At 43.4% G+C, this 17,886-nt stretch overlaps 1 protein-coding gene across 1 annotated transcript; it reads left to right on the forward strand.

Annotated features, from left to right (window-relative positions):
* The first annotated feature begins 723 nt into the window (after nucleotides 1-723).
* Nucleotides 724-17,856, forward strand: MNS1 (meiosis specific nuclear structural 1). The gene is made up of 10 exons (XM_083587133.1): nucleotides 724-846; nucleotides 2,252-2,488; nucleotides 3,437-3,564; nucleotides 3,949-4,051; nucleotides 12,923-13,152; nucleotides 13,662-13,878; nucleotides 13,959-14,063; nucleotides 15,157-15,414; nucleotides 15,696-15,821; nucleotides 17,476-17,856. Exons 1-10 carry the CDS (start codon nucleotides 844-846, stop codon nucleotides 17,572-17,574), a joined length of 1,506 nt encoding a protein of 501 aa, XP_083443259.1. The 5' UTR covers nucleotides 724-843; the 3' UTR covers nucleotides 17,575-17,856.
* The last annotated feature ends 30 nt before the right edge of the window (nucleotides 17,857-17,886 follow it).

Below are 17,886 nucleotides of genomic sequence, written 5' to 3' on the forward strand. Positions count from 1 at the left end.
AGCAGGAAGCTGAACCATTTACCAGTTCCCCTGCAGCTCATCACTGGAGCTCCCAGAAGTGGGAAGCCAAGAACATTTTTTGACTATTTCTAGGGATAGCATTTTCAGTCCAATTAAAACAAAAACAGTGTCTTGTGGCACTTCAAAGGCAAATGTTTTTGTATGTATGTGTGTGGACTTGAGACCATTTAATCAGATGGATGGAGTATTACCTGGCTGGTATATGCACACATACAGGGAGAGAATGCTAACTGTACACTCAGAGGGAAATAAAATGCAACAGTTGCACTACAGCTTAAAACGATATAGAATAATTGCAGTGGCCATTTATACATTCAACGCTGTTGAGGATAACACAAATATCCTGGCATAATACAGTAACTAACGTTGGTAGAAGAATAAAACCCCATGATCTAAAACCGAACTTCCTGGCAGTTATTGATTGCCGCCTTTTTCTCCAAGGAGCAAAAGTGACGCAGGCGGTTCTTCCCCTCCCTCCTCTTGAATCCCCACAACAACCCCGTGAGGTAGGCCGGTCTGGGAGGCCGCGGAAACGCCGACGCCCGGGGAGACCGAGGCCGAGCCAAGAGCACGGCGCAGGCGCACCGGCGCGGGCCGGCAGTTGCCCCGGTAACAGAGCTTCCTCCTTTCCAAAACGGTCCTCGCGGAGGCGGAGTCAAGCTCCGGGCTGGGCCAATCGGGGCTCGGGCGGCGCTCGCAGGCGGGAGGCGGTGTGGGGGCGGGGCTTCTCCCGGAAGTGCCGCCTGCCCCCGCCGTTTCCACGGCAACGGTGTGCTTGAGCGGGAAGCGGCCGCTCGGGGAGCCTCCGGGGGCGGCGGGAAGATGGTGAGTCTGGCGGGCGAGGCCGGCCTGAGCTCCGGCCCCAGGACGACGCAGCTGGTCTGCCTCGCAGAATCCCCGGCTGGCTCGCAGGCCTCGTTTCGTTTTGCTCTTGTCTCGCCCGCTCAGTAAATACAATTCCGAGGCGGCTCCTCAGGGCGAACGGCCAGTTTGCATCGCAGCGCTTGTGGATTAACGGGGCGCTTTTCCAAAGCGGCCTCTTGAGTCTCGCGTTTGCCTCGCGAAAAGGCTGCGGGCGAGTTTTAAGCCCTTGCCTTCTGAACTGCTCTTCGGTTTTTATTAATCTGTTCTCCACGTTGCGCCCCCTGTGCGCTTTCTCAACGGGGAGAAAGCCTCCCTTTCCTGCCCTGGGGGACTTGCAGTGCTTGCAGCTCAAGGGGCTGAGGGCGGGGCAGGCGAGGGCCCTGTCCATCTCCACACAGGGCCAAAAGCTCAATTAATTTAGCAACCGGCGGGGGAGGGTCTTCAAGAGCCACCCCTCTTTCTCCCCCAGCTGCCTCGGAAGGCGAGGGCGCCAGAGTTGGCCTTTTCTAGATGATCTCAGCAGCCAGCCAGGCAGCCAGCCTGCGGAGAGCTCCCTTCTGAAGTCTAGGGTCAAGGTTGCCCTGGTTGTGCCCCTGCACTTCTCTAGGGCCTCAATAGGGTCTTGCTAGCCTGTCTGACTTTCGGATGTAGGAAGCTGCCTCATGCCAGATCCAACCTGTCCATTGAGTCCAGTCCTGTCTGCTCTGTCTGGCAGCTGCTTTCCAAGCCCATAGGCTTTCCCATTCTTTTGAGACCAAGGGACCTTCTGCTTACAAAGCAGGTGTTCACTAAGCTATGGCATCTCTGGCTAAGAAGAGAAAATGGACAAAGCTGTTTCTGCTCGTAGGCTATGACACTGCTTTGTACACAAGCAATCCCGTTATCCGTCTTGCTTAGTATGGTCTACTTTGACTCTTGCTGCTTGATCCTTTACGCTGGATCTTCTGCATGCAAAGCAGCAGGTTTGATGCTGAGCCAATTGTCCCTCCCATAATGAAGTGTAATTGCCACAACCAGTGTCTGCACTTGCTGCTGCTGGGCTGCCGGCTGCTGCATTTGGCTCCCAGCCCTTGCCTGAATAACTGGAGGCACATTTATGGGTAATCTTCTTGTTTTCTAAATGGCACCAGACAAAAAGAGGAGGTGGTGCCACCCTACATGTCTGTCTGTTCTGTAAGTGCAACTCCCAGTGACAGCACTCCTTAACTTTTGGGTTGTGTTGGTGATATTGTGTAGAAGAGGAGAAGGGCACCATGCCAGTGTGAGCCATCTTTCCAGTAGGATGCTGGTGGTCTCCGTCATGGAGAGACCTTGACAGTGCGATCCTGCAGCCATGAGAATTCTCCCATATCTGACTCCCTTGCAGGCGATGGCACGGCAGCGGGGCGGTCGGGCGCAGCTGACAGCGGCGCAACAGCTGGATAAGAAACAGCATGAGGCTTACTTCCAAGAAATGAGGGAGCTGGAGCACATGAAAAAGGTGCAGCGCGTTCATCAGCTAGAGGTGATGTGGGAGGCTGAAGACCGTGTTGAGGAGAAGCGTCTCGCACGGCTGCTCAGGGAGGAGGAGCATGAGCGGCGTATGGAAGAGGCTATTCAGAGGGTGAGTCGGATTGTCTGGAAGCAGGGAACTCCTCCCCATAATTAAGATCCTGATGATCTGTTGCATATTTGGTGAGTCCCACTGAGTACACTTGCTGAAGTTTGTGTTCTAAACTGCAAAGGGAAAATGAGCATAGCTGCTCAGCAGATTTGAAGGGAAGAAGGGCCACAGGCTGTAGGTAGGTTAGTGACAATGGTAGGCTGTGATTTATCTCTGGGAAATAGGAAACAATTATAGTAATGTTTCACCTAACAAACAGCCTGGCTGGCGGGGCGGGAGGGTGGCTGTAGGTTCTGCCACCCCAGAGACTCCCAGGGCCTGAATAAGAACTTGATGCTCATGGTTGGTTGAGGCGTCTTGCTCTTAGGGCTGAGCTTGCAGCATCCCAAGACATCCCTCCCACCTCCATGGCCCCCAAAACTGGATTCCAGGTAGTGAGACAGCTTATACAAGCTTGGTAGAGTTAGTAACAACCTGGCAATGTCTTGTGTAATGAAAAAGTGGTCAAGCTGAATATTTGGGTCTTATGCTACAAAATGTTGATGAAGCCTTTCTGAATCTGCATTGCGTGATCTTTAAAAACTTTTTTTCAGATGTTAGGCTGTTGCTTAATCAGAATAAACATCAACTTTGTGCTCACTCTAAGATTAATACTGCTGAAATCTATATCTTCTTTAAAAATGCCAGTGTAATTGTAAATATATCTTCTGTCAGTTCAGCACAGTTTAGTACAGCAGGGATCTGAGTGAAAGTGTTCCAGACTGAAGGTATGCAAATAATTTCCATTCCACTGAGGTTTTTAAAGGATTATTGCAGGACACACTAACCATTTCTTTAGAGGCACACTGAACTATCAGACAGTTGCAGGATAATAGTTTAAGAAAATCTAGGCTTTCGTTTAAGTTCTAGAATCCAATTCTGATTTGTTAAATTCAATTTTGTGGTCAGGCAGAAGAGAATAAAAGGTTGAAGGAAATGGAGTTGCAACAGGAGGAAAAACTGGCAGCTGAGTTAGCAAGATTAAACCATGAGAAACTCAAAGATGAAAAGATGAGACAGCAAATAAGAGAGACCAGGTATTTCTTTCTTCAACTTTATAATCCCACATAAAGTTGCAGCTTCCCTAAACTCTAACTGTTATGTTTTTGAACCTACCTAATGCTTCTGTTTGATGTCAGAATTTAGCACTGTTGGGGGCATCATGGCAGATGAAGATAATCTCTGTGGTGTGGCGGCATCTTCTTCCTCCTCCAGCTAATAGGTGCCAGTCTAGTGGCTTGTCAGAGTTTTAGCAAGAACACACTGGGCTGGTAGAAGCATTCATTTTAATGTTATCTTTTAAAACTATATAAATGTGTTTAAAATCAGATTTGTAAAGTGTCTGCAATGAGAGGTGCCAAAGAAAAGAATGAGAGGCAGTTTTCAACGCGTTTCATACTTTTTGTCAATTTGGTTTCTAGTATTGAACTTCGGGAGCTGGAGTTGAAGCTGAAATCTGCTTATATGAATAAAGCGAGGGCTGCCCAGATTGCTGAGAAAGAAGCTATAAAATATGAAAAAATGGTAACTGGCTTTATGGACTGTTCCAGTCTTGGATCTGCTCAGCGTGTGTGTGTGTATGACAACTGACTTAAAATCTTGCTGTTTGGAAAATGGATTGGTCAGCTTAATAATAATAATAATAATAATAATAAATTTTATTTATATCCCGCCCTCCCCAGCCGAAGCCGGGCTCAGGGCGGCTAACAACACTAAAATAGTGCAACATTATAAAAACATTATAAAAATTAATTAAAATCAAAATTGATGGCAACCATAAACTAAAGTTTTGTAAAGACTGCCAAAGGAGGGAGTCAGGCTGCGCCCTGACCAAAGGTCTGGTGGAACAGCTCTGTCTTGCAGGCCCTGCGGAAAGATGTCAAGTCCTGCAGGGCCCTTGTCTCTTGTGACAGAGCGTTCCACCAGGTTGGAGCCGTAGCCGAAAAAGCCCTGGCTCTAGTTGAGGCCAGCCTAACCTCTCTGTGGCCTGGGACCTTCAAGATGTTTTTATTTGGAGACTTCCGGTCGGCGCCAGCGCTAATGGCCGCCTCCTGCTGACCTCCACTCTGGGAGGCTTCTTCACGAGTTCGGGTCTGACCGCTACGGCGAAGCGGGGACCCCTAAAATCTCAGGCGCGGAAGCCTGAGAGCAAGGAGGCTCGGTGGGCACCTTAAGCGCCCCCCCTTACTGCAAAGGAGCCTTTTTAAAGGCTCCGGAGTGGCATCGGGGAGCGCGGTGCTGAGAGCCGCTACCCAGCCCGTGGAGTGAAGCCGCGTCGCCATTGACGGAGAGCGCCGATTCCTTCCTGACATTTGGAACTGAAATTGGACTACCGTGAGTAAGATTGAACAACAAATCTAAAAGGAAACAATTTGAAATTGGCTGAAAACGGAGAAGGCAAAAAATAAGGAAGTCTGCCTTCCTCGGACTGCATGTAAATAAAGCAACGGACAGGAAGCTGCAATTTGACAGAAAGCAGCCTTAAAATTGACGGACTCTGACATTGGACTTAAATCCCCCCCTTAGCAGGCAGGGGCAGGGGGGGAAGATTTGTGATTTGTTTTACCTGCATGAAAGAAGCTTAGAAGGGGAAAGTTCTGCCGTTTTAAACCCCTGGGGAGGACTGCTTGGAAAGTGAGCCACCGGGACTGAGAACTGTCATTCGATTTGCTACAAAGTAGGCGCTTTGCCTTGGATAAACTAAAGACACTATTTGTTACAAGTTTGGCACTTTGGAAAGATACAATTTGATATTTTGGAAATTATTGGACAATTGGTTGCTACTTTTGTTTACCTCTGAAGGGAACTTTCGTTTCTTTGTATTTGGAACTTTGAGTTGCTCCATCTAGAGGCTGTAGGAATATAGCTACTATTTTTTACTGTAAGGAACAGGCTTGTGGAATTTCCCAGCTGAAAGTGATTCTCGTGGGAAAGACCTTGGGATATGAGTGGCCCAACAGAGGAGAGATTAACAAGGGCTAAGAGCAAAGTTGAACAAAAGAGAAGAGGCTCAATCGTAAACCCAACTACACCTGCTTCAACTCCCTCCATGGATACAGTAACAATAACAAAGGCATTGGTTAAAATAAATGAAACTCTGGAAGTCTTAACAAAGCAGAGCACTGAAAACTCCAAACAGTTGAATGAATTATCAACAAAATTGGATCTGAATACAGAGACTATAAATAAATTAGTTCAAGAAAATGAGATAACTAGAAAGATCGCAGAGGAGGCAAAAACTTCGGCAGAGGAGGCAAAAATTTCTGCAGGAAACACACAGGAAAAGATAGTACCAGTCTGTAAAAAGCTGGAAGAACATGATGCTGCCCTGTCTTTAATGGAACTACAGAGGAAAAGTAAAAATTTGAGATTGAGATTGATTCCAGAAAATGAAAAGGACAATTTGATAGACTATCTTACAAAAGAATTTCTGGACTTTTGGCAGGACAGCTTAAAAGAGGAGGAATTTAAGATAACAACTGCTTTCAGACTGGGAAGGAGACAGAACAGAAAGAGCCCAAGAGATTGCCTGATAACTTTGAGATCTCAGGAGGAGAGAGACAAGATATTGAATTTACACTTTCAAACAGCCCTTGAGATTGAAGATTCTCGTGTGCAGATCTTTAAAGATATCCCTAAATATATTTTGGAAGCGAGGACCTATTACAAGGATTTGGTCACTCTATTGAGAAAGAACAACATACTATTCAGATGGGAGTTCCCACAAGGCCTGTCTTTTAACTACAAAGGAAAGAAAATTAAGATTAAAACAGTGCAAGACAAAGAACAGTTTCTGACAAGGAACGAGGAGGAGCTTCTGAAGGGAACGGCGGAACCTACGGACCTAGAGGATTTACCAGATATTTCCAATTTATCTTTTGGAGCTAAAAAATCAACAGAAGAAGATCTTCTTGGAGCTGTTGGAGGGGTAACCAAATAAAGAACAAGATGTCTCTGCAATTTCTAAGTTGGAATTGTAATGGCCTCAATCTTCCTAGAAAGAGACGAGAGGTTTTTCATATCTTAAAAAAAGAACAATTGGACTTGATTTGTTTACAAGAAACCCATGTGACTAGAGTACATCGAAAATTACTTATTAACAAAAGATTAGGACAAGAATTCATTTCATCGGACAAAGTGAAGAAAAGAGGAGTGGTGATTTATGCAAAGGAAAAGTTGGCCCCTAAATTAATATTTAAAGATGAACAAGGAAGGTATTTGGCAATTGAAATATTCAAGTTCAAGGAGAAAAATTATTGATAATAGGAGTTTATGCACCAAATGAAGGGAAGTCAGAATTTTTTAAGAAATTGCATGAGACATTAATAGACTTTTTGGATTATAATGTAATTTTAATGGGAGACATGAATGGAGTGGTTTCTACAAATATGGACAAAGCACAAAAACAGGTGATCTCCAAGGATGGGAGATTACCTAAGACCTTTTTTGAAATGACTGACAATATGAATCTGATTGACATCTGGAGAACAAGGAACCCTCTTGAAAGAGAGGGAACTTTCTTCTCTGAAGCAAAAATGACATGGACTAGAATCGACCAAATATGGATAACTAGTGGGATGGCATCAAAGATTAAGAAAGTGGAAATCTGGCCAAAGGCTTGCTCCGACCATAATGCTGTAAAGATGGAGATGAACCCAACAACAGCTGGCTCCTTTAGATGGAGGATGAATGACTCCCTATTTAGAGACGAAGAGGTCTATAAAAAGGCCCAGAAAGTGGTAAAGGACTACTTTGAGATAAATCTGAGAACAGAAGTGGAAAAAAGAGTAATTTGGGACGCAAGTAAAGCTGTCATGCGAGGATTTTTAATACAACAGAATGCCATAAAAAGAAAGAGACAGAATGAGAAGAAGGATAAGATCCTGGAAAAGATAAAAGAAGGAGAAAAAAGATTGAGATCTAAACCAAAGTCACATGAAATCTTGAGAGAAATCAAGTTCTACCAGAGACAATATATGGAACTGATGAATCAAGAGATAGAATGGAAAATAAAACAAATGAGACAAAAGACATTTGAATCGGCAGACAAATGTGGGAAACTTTTGGCATGGCAACTGAAGAAGAGACAAAAACAGAATACGGTTACAAATTTAGAAGTGGAAGGAAAAAACATTTATAAACCAAATGAGATCAGAAACTGCTTTCAGAGTTATTTCAGGAGACTTTATGCACAAGGGCCGGTGAATGAAAAAGAAATAGAAGAATTTCTTTAAAAATATGGATTACAAAAAATTTCTGAACAAAGTAAAGTGACTTTGAATCAGAAGATAACTGATCAAGAAATTGAGGGAGCCATTCAAAATATGCAATTGGGAAAATCTCCAGGACCTGATGGACTGACCTCCAGATATTATAAAGTTTTGAAAGAATGGCTTATACAACCGTTGAAGGAGGTCTGTAACGAAATCTTAGAGGGGAAGAAGGCACCTGAATCGTGGAAAGAAGCATATATTACACTTATGCCAAAGTCAGAGACTGAGAAGAACCAGGTTAAGAACTACCGCCCTATATCATTACTCAATGTGGATTACAAAATTTTTGCAGACATTTTGGCAAAAAGACTGAAAAGAGTTTTGGTGGGGGAGATTCATAAAGACCAAGCGGGCTTTCTTCCAGGAAGACACTTGTCAGACAATGTGAGAAACATAATAGACATTATGGAGTTACTGGAAGTTAATATTAATACCAAGGCAGTTTTAATATTTGTGGATGCGGAGAAAGCCTTTGACAATATTTCTTGGAATTTTATGAAAAAGAATCTCCAAGGGATGGGGGTAGGCCAAGGTTTTGAAAATGGTATAAGTGCAATTTATTCTGAACAAAAAGCAAAATTGATTGTAAATAATGTAAGAATTTCCTATTGAGAAAGGGACACGACAGGGATGCCCAATATCCCCACTACTTTTTATATCGGTCCTGGAGGTCTTATTAAACATGATTAGAGAGGACCAGCTGGTTAAAGGGATTCAGGTCGGAGCTAAACAGTATAAACTGAGAGCATTTGCAGATGATCTAGTTTTAACATTACAAGAGCCAGACACTAGTACGAAAAGAGTTTTAGAACTAATACAAGTATTTGGTCAAGTAGCAGGATTTAAGCTGAACAAACAGAAAACGAAAGTATTGGATAAAAATCTAACAGTGGTTGAAAGAGAGAGGTTTCAGAGTGAAACTGGTTTAACGGTAGCAAAGAAGGTGAAATACCTGGGGATTAATTTGACATCTAAGAATGTGAATTTATTTAAAGATAACTATGAGAAATGTTGGTCAGAAGTTAAGAAAGATTTAGAAGTATGGTCAAATTTGAGACTTTCCTTGTTAGGCCGAATTGCTGTTATTAAGATGAATGTCTTGCCGATAATGTTGTTTTTGTTTCAAACATTGCAGATTTTGGACAAAATGGATTGTTTCAAGAGGTGGCAAAAAGATATATCTAGATTTGTCTGGCAGGGCAAAAAGCCCAGAATAAAATTTAAGATACTAACTGATGCAAAAGAAAGAGGGGGGTTTGCCCTGCCGGACTTAAAGTTGTATTATGAATCAGCGGCTTTCTGCTGGCTGAAAAGTTGGCTGCTTCTTGAAAACACAGACATTTTGGATTTGGAAGGGTTCAATAACAGATTTGGCTGGCATGCATATATATGGTATGACAAAGTTAAAACTCATCAAGGTTTCAAAAACCATATTGTTAGGAAAGCATTATATAATGTTTGGATTCGGTACAAAGATTTGTTGGAAAACAAAACCCCCAGGTGGTTGTCACCAATGGAAGCTAAGGAAGTGAAAAAACTTAATATGGAACCCAAATGGCCAAAATATTGGGAAATTATAGAACATGAGGAGGGAAAAGTGAAATTGCAGAGCTATGAGAAATTGAAGTCAAAAGTAAGAGATTGGCTTCATTACTATCAGATAAATGAAGTTTTCAAACTGGACAGGAAAATTGGCTTCCAGGTGGAGAGGTCAAAATTAGAAACAGAGCTATTGGAACCCAATACTAAGAATCTGTCAAGAATGTATAACTTGCTGTTGAAATGGAATACACAGGATGAGACGGTTAAATCAGCTATGATTAAATGGGCACAAGACATCGGTCATAACATTATGTTTGCTGACTGGGAACAGTTATGGACCACCGGTATAAAGTTCACGGCATGTAATGCTTTAAGAGAGAACATTATGAAAATGATATATAGGTGGTACATGACCCCAGTCAAGCTGGCAAAAATTTACCACACGCCCAATAACAAATGTTGGAAATGTAAGGAAACTGAAGGTACCTTTTACCACCTTTGGTGGACGTGCCCTAGGATTAAGGTCTTCTGGGAAATGATTTATAATGAAATGAAAAAGGTGCTTAAATGCACTTTCGTGAAGAAACCAGAAGCTTTCCTCCTGGGCATGGTAGGCCAATTGGTGTCAAGGAAAGATAGGATGTTTTTTATGTATGCTACAACAGCAGCAAGAGTACTTTTAGCAAAGTATTGGAAGACACAAGAACTACCCACACTGGAAGAATGGCAGACCAAGGTGATCGACTACATGGGACTGGCGGAGATGACTGGCAGAATCCGTGACCAAGGGAAAGAGACGGTGGAAGAAGACTGGAAGAAATTTAAAGTTTACCTTAAGAATTGCTGTAAAATTGATGAATGTTAAAATGTCTTGGGTAGAATCACAGAATCATAGAATCATAGAATCATAGAGTTGGAAGAGACCACAAGGGCCATCGAGTCCAACCCCCTGCCAAGCAGGAAACACCATCAGAGCACTCCTGACATATGGTTGTCAAGCCTCTGCTTAAAGACCTCCAAAGAAGGAGACTCCACCACACTCCTTGGCAGCAAATTCCACTGTCGAACAGCTCTTACTGTCAGGAAGTTCTTCCTAATGTTTAGGTGGAATCTTCTTTCTTGTAGTTTGGATCCATTGCTCCGTGTCCGCTTCTCTGGAGCAGCAGAAAACAACCTTTCTCCCTCCTCTATGTGACATCCTTTTATATATTTGAACATGGCTATCATATCACCCCTTAACCTCCTCTTCTCCAGGCTAAACATGCCCAGCTCCCTTAGCCGTTCCTCATAAGGCATCGTTTCCAGGCCTTTGACCATTTTGGTTGCCCTCCTCTGGACACGTTCCAGTTTGTCAATGTCCTTCTTGAACTGTGGTGCCCAGAACTGGACACAGTACTCCAGGTGAGGTCTGACCAGAGCAGAATACAGTGGCACTATTACTTCCCTTGATCTAGATGCTATACTCCTATTGATGCAGCCCAGAATTGCATTGGCTTTTTTAGCTGCCGCGTCACACTGTTGGCTCATGTCAAGTTTGTGGTCAACCAAGACTCCTAGATCCTTTTCACATGTAGTGCTCTCAAGCCAGGTGTCACCCATCTTGTATTTGTGCCTCTCATTTTTTTTGCCCAAGTGCAATACTTTACATTTCTCCCTGTTAAAATTCATCCTGTTTGTTTTGGCCCAGTTCTCTAATCTGTCAAGGTCGTTTTGAAGTGTGATCCTGTCCTCTGGGGTGTTAGCCACCCCTCCCAGTTTGGTGTCATCTGCAAATTTGATCAGGGTAATGCAAAATAGAATTGCAGTGACAAACAATTGGACATGAAAAAAAAGAGTTAAAGAAAGTGCTATAAGAAATTGAAATTAGGGGTTGCTGGAATGATTTAAAACAGGGATGCAGAAAGGGGAGGTATGGGGAAGTCGCTGAAAGAAGGTTTTAGGAAAGAAAGGTCAAGAAATTATACATGTTTATATGTTTGTTTGTCTATGTATTGTATTGTATTGTCTTTTAATATGTGTTGAAAAACCAATAAAAAATTTATAAAAAAAACAAGATGTTTTTATTTGAAGACCGTAAGTTCCTCTGTGGGGCATACCAGGAGAGGCGGTCCCGTAGCTTGGTTAGATTTTGGATAAGCCTAGCCCTACTGTTTGTTTTCATTGGGAATTTATGGTAAAGGGTAGGAAAGACATTTAATAAATGACAACAAAAATGTTTAAAATCCATTTTCTAAATTTAAAAATTACATTTTAAAAAGGAGATTTATTTTGGTTAGTAAGAGCAGTGTTTTATTCTACATCTTGATATCTTCCACCAAGCTAAATCAATGACATGATGCGGACCTAAGCCTGCTTACTCAGGAAAAAGTCCCACTGAGCTCAGTAGAGCTTATTCCCTAGTAAGTGGGTTTTCTTAAGGACTGCAGCCATAACAACCATGCTTGCTTCTAAAGGCAGTGTGGGGCAAACCCCTCAAAGCTGAATTCATGCAAATAGTTTTAAATGTATAGCAAATGGTCTACACAGCACTGCATTGTTTTTCAAAGGTCATCTCTCCAAATGTGATAATTAAAACCTTTCAAGCAGCATGTTTCTAACATGTCTCTTAGTGGGCTTTATCCAATTATTCCATATACAGAGTACACATATTGAAATCAATGGACATGACTAACGTTTCAGTTAAGCCAGATTTAACCCATAACTAGGGACGTGGGTGGCGCTGTGGGTTAAACCACAGAGCCTAGGACTTGCTGATCAGTAGGTCGGTGGTTCGAATCCCCAGGACAGGGTGAGCTCCCGTTGCTCGGTCCCTGCCCCTGCCAACCTAGCAGTTCGAAAGCATGTCAAAGTGCAAGTAGATAAATAGGTACTGCTCCAGCGGGAAGGTAAATGGCGTTTCTGTGCGCTGCTCTGGTTCACCAGAAGCGGCTTAGTCATGCTGGCCACATGACCTGGAAGCTGTACGCTGGCTCCCTCGGCCAATAAAGCGAGATGAGCGCTGCAACCCTAGTCGGCCACGACTAGACCTAATGGTCAGGGGTCCCTTTACCTTTACCTTTAACTCATAACCCATAACTATCAAACAACTTTGGCTGCAATTTTGAACCAGTTACCATGAAATAATCTCTTTTGAACTCAGCAGGTTTTACTTCTGAGTAAGCATGCTCAGGATTGCACTGTTAAATAAATAAGTACTACATTTTAGGAAAAAATGGCACTGAAATGGTTTACAATGCATCAGATTTGTGGTTTGGATTTCTAGTCACCCATCCTAGCTTTCAGTTGCTTTTTACAAAGATTCTATAGCCCTTAGTAGCTTCGTTTTCATAATTTTATTTCCATGTACTGTTAGTTTAGCTGAATGGATGCAACAGTGTGTGTGGAGAGAACTATTTCTTGGTGTCGCAGGTGGAAAAAAATGGATAGTTCCTAGAGGGCTAGGTTAATAGGAGATAAATATATGTAAATAATACTGTTCATCAGCAGTCCACAGTGTCCTTTCACTGGGATGCTAGTCTTCTTTGGAGTTTGTTACTCCATTCTTCAGGTTTTTTAAAAAAACAGATTAAAATCTTTTCAGAAAGATGATGCAGAAATATACAAAGCAATGAAGGAAGCACAAGAAAAGGCAGAGGAAGAAGAGAGGACGGCTGAGGCAAAGCGGAATCAGGAAAAGCTGCTTTATCAGCAAGAACTGGAAAGGCAGCTTGAGGACCGAGAGAGACGGAGGCAGGCGGCCTATGAGGAGTTCCTCCGAGAGAAGCTCTTGATTGATGAAATTGTGAGAAAAATCTATGACGAAGATGAACGGTTAGTTTGACTTCCTGTGTTTGTGTTTTAAACTTGTTTAGCCTTACTGTTTGCACTTTGAGTTTTGAGGTAAAACTTGCTTGCTTCTTTGCTGCCCGTTAAATGTCACAAAATGTTAAACAGTCTTGGGCCTAATAATGCATAGTAAGAAGTAAGAATTTTTCTCTGGTCTGAGGGGTTCCTTGCTTTATTAATATTTCTGGCTCATGGCTCCTCTGTCCAGCCTGCCTTGTGCTTATGGTGCTCACAGTGATGGCAGACCTGCTGCTTCACAGTGAGCAAGTTGTGGATCTGGTGGCTCCTACCTCAGAGCATTTGAACTTGACTAGAGGACTTTCAGGCTGTGACAGTCACTTAACTGGGAAAGTTGCCATGAGCACAAAACGGCAGACACTGGAGTGTCCTTAGCTCCCCAGGGGATGGCTGGGTGTGACACATGAAGAGCAGGGGATTCTTAATTATCTGGGTTACATTTAGAAAAGTTACTAAAGTTTGAGACTTCTCCATAGAGCAAAACAAGGAAGACTAGAGAAAATGAGAGCAACTCAAAGGTTCATAGAAGAATTTAAAAACGATCAAGCTATGAGGAAGAAAAGGCAGCGTGAAGAGATGGAAGAGGAAAACAGAAAACTCAAGGAATTTGCCAACATGTGGCAGGAAAGAGAAGATAACAGGATGGCAAAAATCCAGGAGAATGAGGAGCGGAAGCAAAAGCTCCAGAAAATGGTATTGAAATGCCTCTTAAATTTCCTTCCTTTGATATGAGAGGCAGCAGGTGCCTAAAATCTCCTCCCTCTCCATGACAGCTTGAAGAGGCTCTAGAAAGGGAGCAGCAGGAACGGGAAGAACTTGAACAAATCCGTGAAGAGCTGTATTTTGAAGAACGAGAAGAGGAAAACCGAAAGGAGATGGTAAGTGACTGCAGTTTTTAGTCTTGTTGTGGACCTGCACAAGAGAGTTTAGTAGAGTTAAATAATAATAATTTAAAAACAGATTCCCCTGCCCCCCCAATTGCCCTCCCCGTGAAATAGCAGCTTCAAGAGCTTTATTAAGTTAGTTTCCATGGCTTGTTAACCTCCACTACTTCGTATTGCTGCAGACATCTTTGTCTTCCTTAAATATACCCCCTTCACGTAGACAAAGCAGTAGCCCTTTCTGTACTTCCTTCTTCCCAAGGGACAGTATTTCATCCAACGTGAATTTGTGAGGGTTTTGCCCAAGGGCCATGTAACACTCCTCTCCAGGTCTTGCCTGTTTGAGGAGGAAGGCTGCACTTGCCCCAGGATCCTCTCTCTTCCCCATCAGGTGTCCCCATGTCTCCTAAGACTGTCTTGAATGACAAGTTATCGCAGTATAAAGGTATTGCAAGATTTTCCAATCTGTGGTCCATGGACCATCAGTGATCCACAAGCCCTCTATCAGGTGGTCTGTGGCATGTCTCTGAGGAATGGCGGAAGTAGCAGCAGCAGCTCTGTCATTCTTAGAACCTAGTGGTCCACCTGGAAGGTGTGTGGGATGGGCTGGAAGTGATCAGGGGAGAAAGCACTTGAAAAGGGGCGGGGAAGATTAGCAGCAAAGATAATGTGAGGCTACATTTAAGAAGTTTAATCTGGATTCCATAAAAAACCATACAGCGTGTAGTGCAGTGTGTTACATTTGCTACAACAGGCAGAAAAACCATTAAATGGTCCTCCAAGACTCTCAGCACTTTTCAGGTGGCCCGTGGAGAAAAAAGTTTGGGAACCACTGTATTGAAGGTAGTAGTGCAGGCAATTCCTGGGGGTTGCATTCTGGGTCATCGTATGCATTGGGGGAGTGCACATAAGCCCGCCTCATCCTGTTACGCCCCCATCACACCCTCTTCTGGGTCTGAAAATGGCCCATGCATACAGGGTGGCACATAAAACGGGAGTTGCCTGTATCTTGCCTAATTGTTCACCCTGTGAACTGGCAGTACTTTTTTTTTTTAATGACTGTTGTATGCTGTACACTCCTTCCCTGTAGGAAGAGTTGGAGAAGAAACTTAGGCAGCGCTTGGAATTGCGCAAAGCGTACGAAGACCAGTTGGCCATGAGGGAGGTGATGCGGCAGGCCATGAAGGAGGAGGAGGAGGCCTTCCGCCAGTCCATGCTGGCCAAGTTTGCCGAGGACGACCGCGTTGAGCAAATGAATGCTCAGAAGCGAAGAATGAAGCAGCTGGAACACAGGAGAGAAGTAGAGAAGCTCATTGAAGAGCGGAGAAAGCAGTTCATTGCAGACAAGGTGAGAAACTGGCCTCTTTTGACAAAACTAGCCAGAGCTAATAAGGAAGGCAGCTCCAGCTTCTGTACACGACATTTCAAGTAGGGCAATGCATGCACTTTTATAAACTAAGAAAATCTTTAATAAAAAACATTGCAGGGGAGGGAAATATTAGAGCAACCCGTGGCTTTAAAGCCAGAGCAGAAGCATTTTGTTTTTCACAGGGCAAAAATCTCCCATAGCTTCATGAAATTGGGTTTTGAACTAGAAAAAGGTAATACATTTTTATTACTTCTGTATAGGAACGTGAACTTGAAGAAATGCAACTTGAAGAAAGAAGGAAAGGCATTGTTAATGACATCATTGAGGAGGAGCGGCAGAAGCTGCTTAAAGAACACGCAGTTAAACTATTGGGATATCTTCCCAGAGTAAGTAGAGACAAATGCAGCTTAATGGGGGTGAAATAGCAGCAGCAGCAAAGTTCCCTGCATTAGGATATCCAGTTAGCATTTAACATTGGAGCAGGGGCAGGCAGTCTCTCCCATGGCTAGCTCTCATCGTTCACATGGAAAATCTATGTGGATTCTGGTGAAAAACGGAATTCTAATCGTGCAAGACTGAAGCCCACATTCACCTGTCTTAAAGGACAAATGAACAAGGCTTAGAGTGGGAAGGATGGGAGAAAAAGTAAAGCTGAATGACTGAAACACTCTTTGGGGGTTTGCTTTGAACAGGGAAGGGAGAATGTGCAGTAAGCTCTGCTGTCTCAATGATACTCTGCACACCAGGCAAACACCTTGTTAGTCTGAAGGGGGGCTGGCTTACTTGCATGTAAGGTTTCCAACACTGGGACAGGAGCCCTGCACATTGGCACTTAGTCTTTCACACATGCAAACTGAATGTCTGAAAAGAGCTTGAGTGTAAAGGGGGAAGGTGGGGGGGGGGGAAATGGCATGGATAGGGTGTTTAACATTTGTTTATTTGTGAAAGAGAGAGGGGATTTTGGAGTGGAATCTTGTTTTGATTCTGGGACAAAGTGGGGAAGGATGGGTTAGTAGAGAAGGCAGGGCAGACCTGTAAAAGATGCTTCCTCATGTGTATTTACTCAAGAGTAAAGCCCTGCTGTTTTAAAATAAAATATTTTACTTTCCCCCACTTCTAACCCTTTCACCCCTGCGTTCTCAATATGGTGCTCTAGTTGTTTTTGTACTCAACTGCTGCCTTCCCTCATTTGTCTTTGCCTTCCCCAGAGGTCCCTCTGTGCCCTTGCCTGTCAGTCCCCCTTCAGGTTTTGCTGTTTCTGTCCCTTCAGCCCCTTCTCCATCCTTCCTTGCCAAATTTAGTGGCTGCAGTACATAAGGTTTTCCCTTTCCCACCAGTTCACACACTGAGGGAGTCTGGCACAGGGGGGCCCTGCAGCAAGGGTGTATACTCTCCCACATGCCTCTGAATCCAGGGAGAGAACTACCTTGGGTGTAGTCATGTGGTCTTCCTTGTAACCCTACCCACATATTTTCTGGGCTCAGGTGGCCTGAGATGTTTCCACTGAGATGGGAAACGGGCCACAATCAATGGGAATCTAGAATTTCCAGAGGGGGCTGTAATGAGTGATGGTGAGGTTTAGAAGTAAGGCCTCAAGTTGATCCTGCTGCCTGGCAGGCAGGTACACCCAGTGTGCAAAAATGGCTCCTGGAGCAGCTAGAATGGGAGAATCTGAGTCTAGAAGGGGCAACGCTGCTTTGAGATTTATTTTCTTAACATGCAAAAATCTTACAGCCTTGACCCCTGCTTCCACTAATCCAGAACTTCATACTTGCATATTACAATGCATCACTATAGTGGAAGCTTATCACCAAACTCCAGTTTGGTAAACAGTGCCATTGCCACTTAAGCCAAGTACAGTTAGCATCATAAAAAGAATTAAATGCAACATACAACAAAGCACAAACCATTAAATGTTGTGCAAAATAAAGGTTTGAGAACTTTACTGTGCAGGCTAATTCTTAGACTTCCAGTAACTAAAATCTTAAAATGCCTTTTATGGTGTCATATTGAATTGAATACTGTTCTTTGTATGTTCAGGGAGTTCTTAAAGATGAGCAAGATGTTAACATGCTGGGAGAAGAGTTCCAGCAAGCTTATCAAAAGAGAAAAGGCGATGGGCCAGCACACGACAATTGAGACCTAAGTTTGCTTCAAGAAGTATTAGAAGAAGCCCTGGGACTGTATATGCAGTGTTCTTAACTGCTAGGTAATTTTTGCCTCTAAATCATTCCATGTGTCTTTCAACTGCCTTGGTTTTTACAGTGATAAAATTATTTCTGCAAAAATAGCTACTTTTGTTTGCATTTTGTGCTTATGCTGGAAATGGGGAGCTGAATTTATCTTCACTTGACAGAAATGAAGTTGTGGCAAAAGTCTGATAGCTTCAAGTGTGTTTACATTAAAAATGCTTTAAATTCATATATAGCTAAAACGCCTACAGCTTATTTA

The sequence above is a fragment of the Podarcis filfolensis genome, assembly GCF_964270895.1.
Source record: "Podarcis filfolensis genome assembly, chromosome: 14".
Taxonomy (NCBI): domain Eukaryota; kingdom Metazoa; phylum Chordata; class Lepidosauria; order Squamata; family Lacertidae; genus Podarcis; species Podarcis filfolensis.

What these genes read in the sequence shown, in the direction of transcription:
- MNS1 (XM_083587133.1), top strand. An exon ending in TGGAAGAGGCTATTCAGAGG is followed by an intron (nt 2,489 to 3,436) that starts GTGAGTCGGATT and finishes TTTTGTGGTCAG; the next exon opens with GCAGAAGAGAATAAAAGGTT. An exon ending in ATCTATGACGAAGATGAACG is followed by an intron (nt 13,153 to 13,661) that starts GTTAGTTTGACT and finishes ACTTCTCCATAG; the next exon opens with AGCAAAACAAGGAAGACTAG.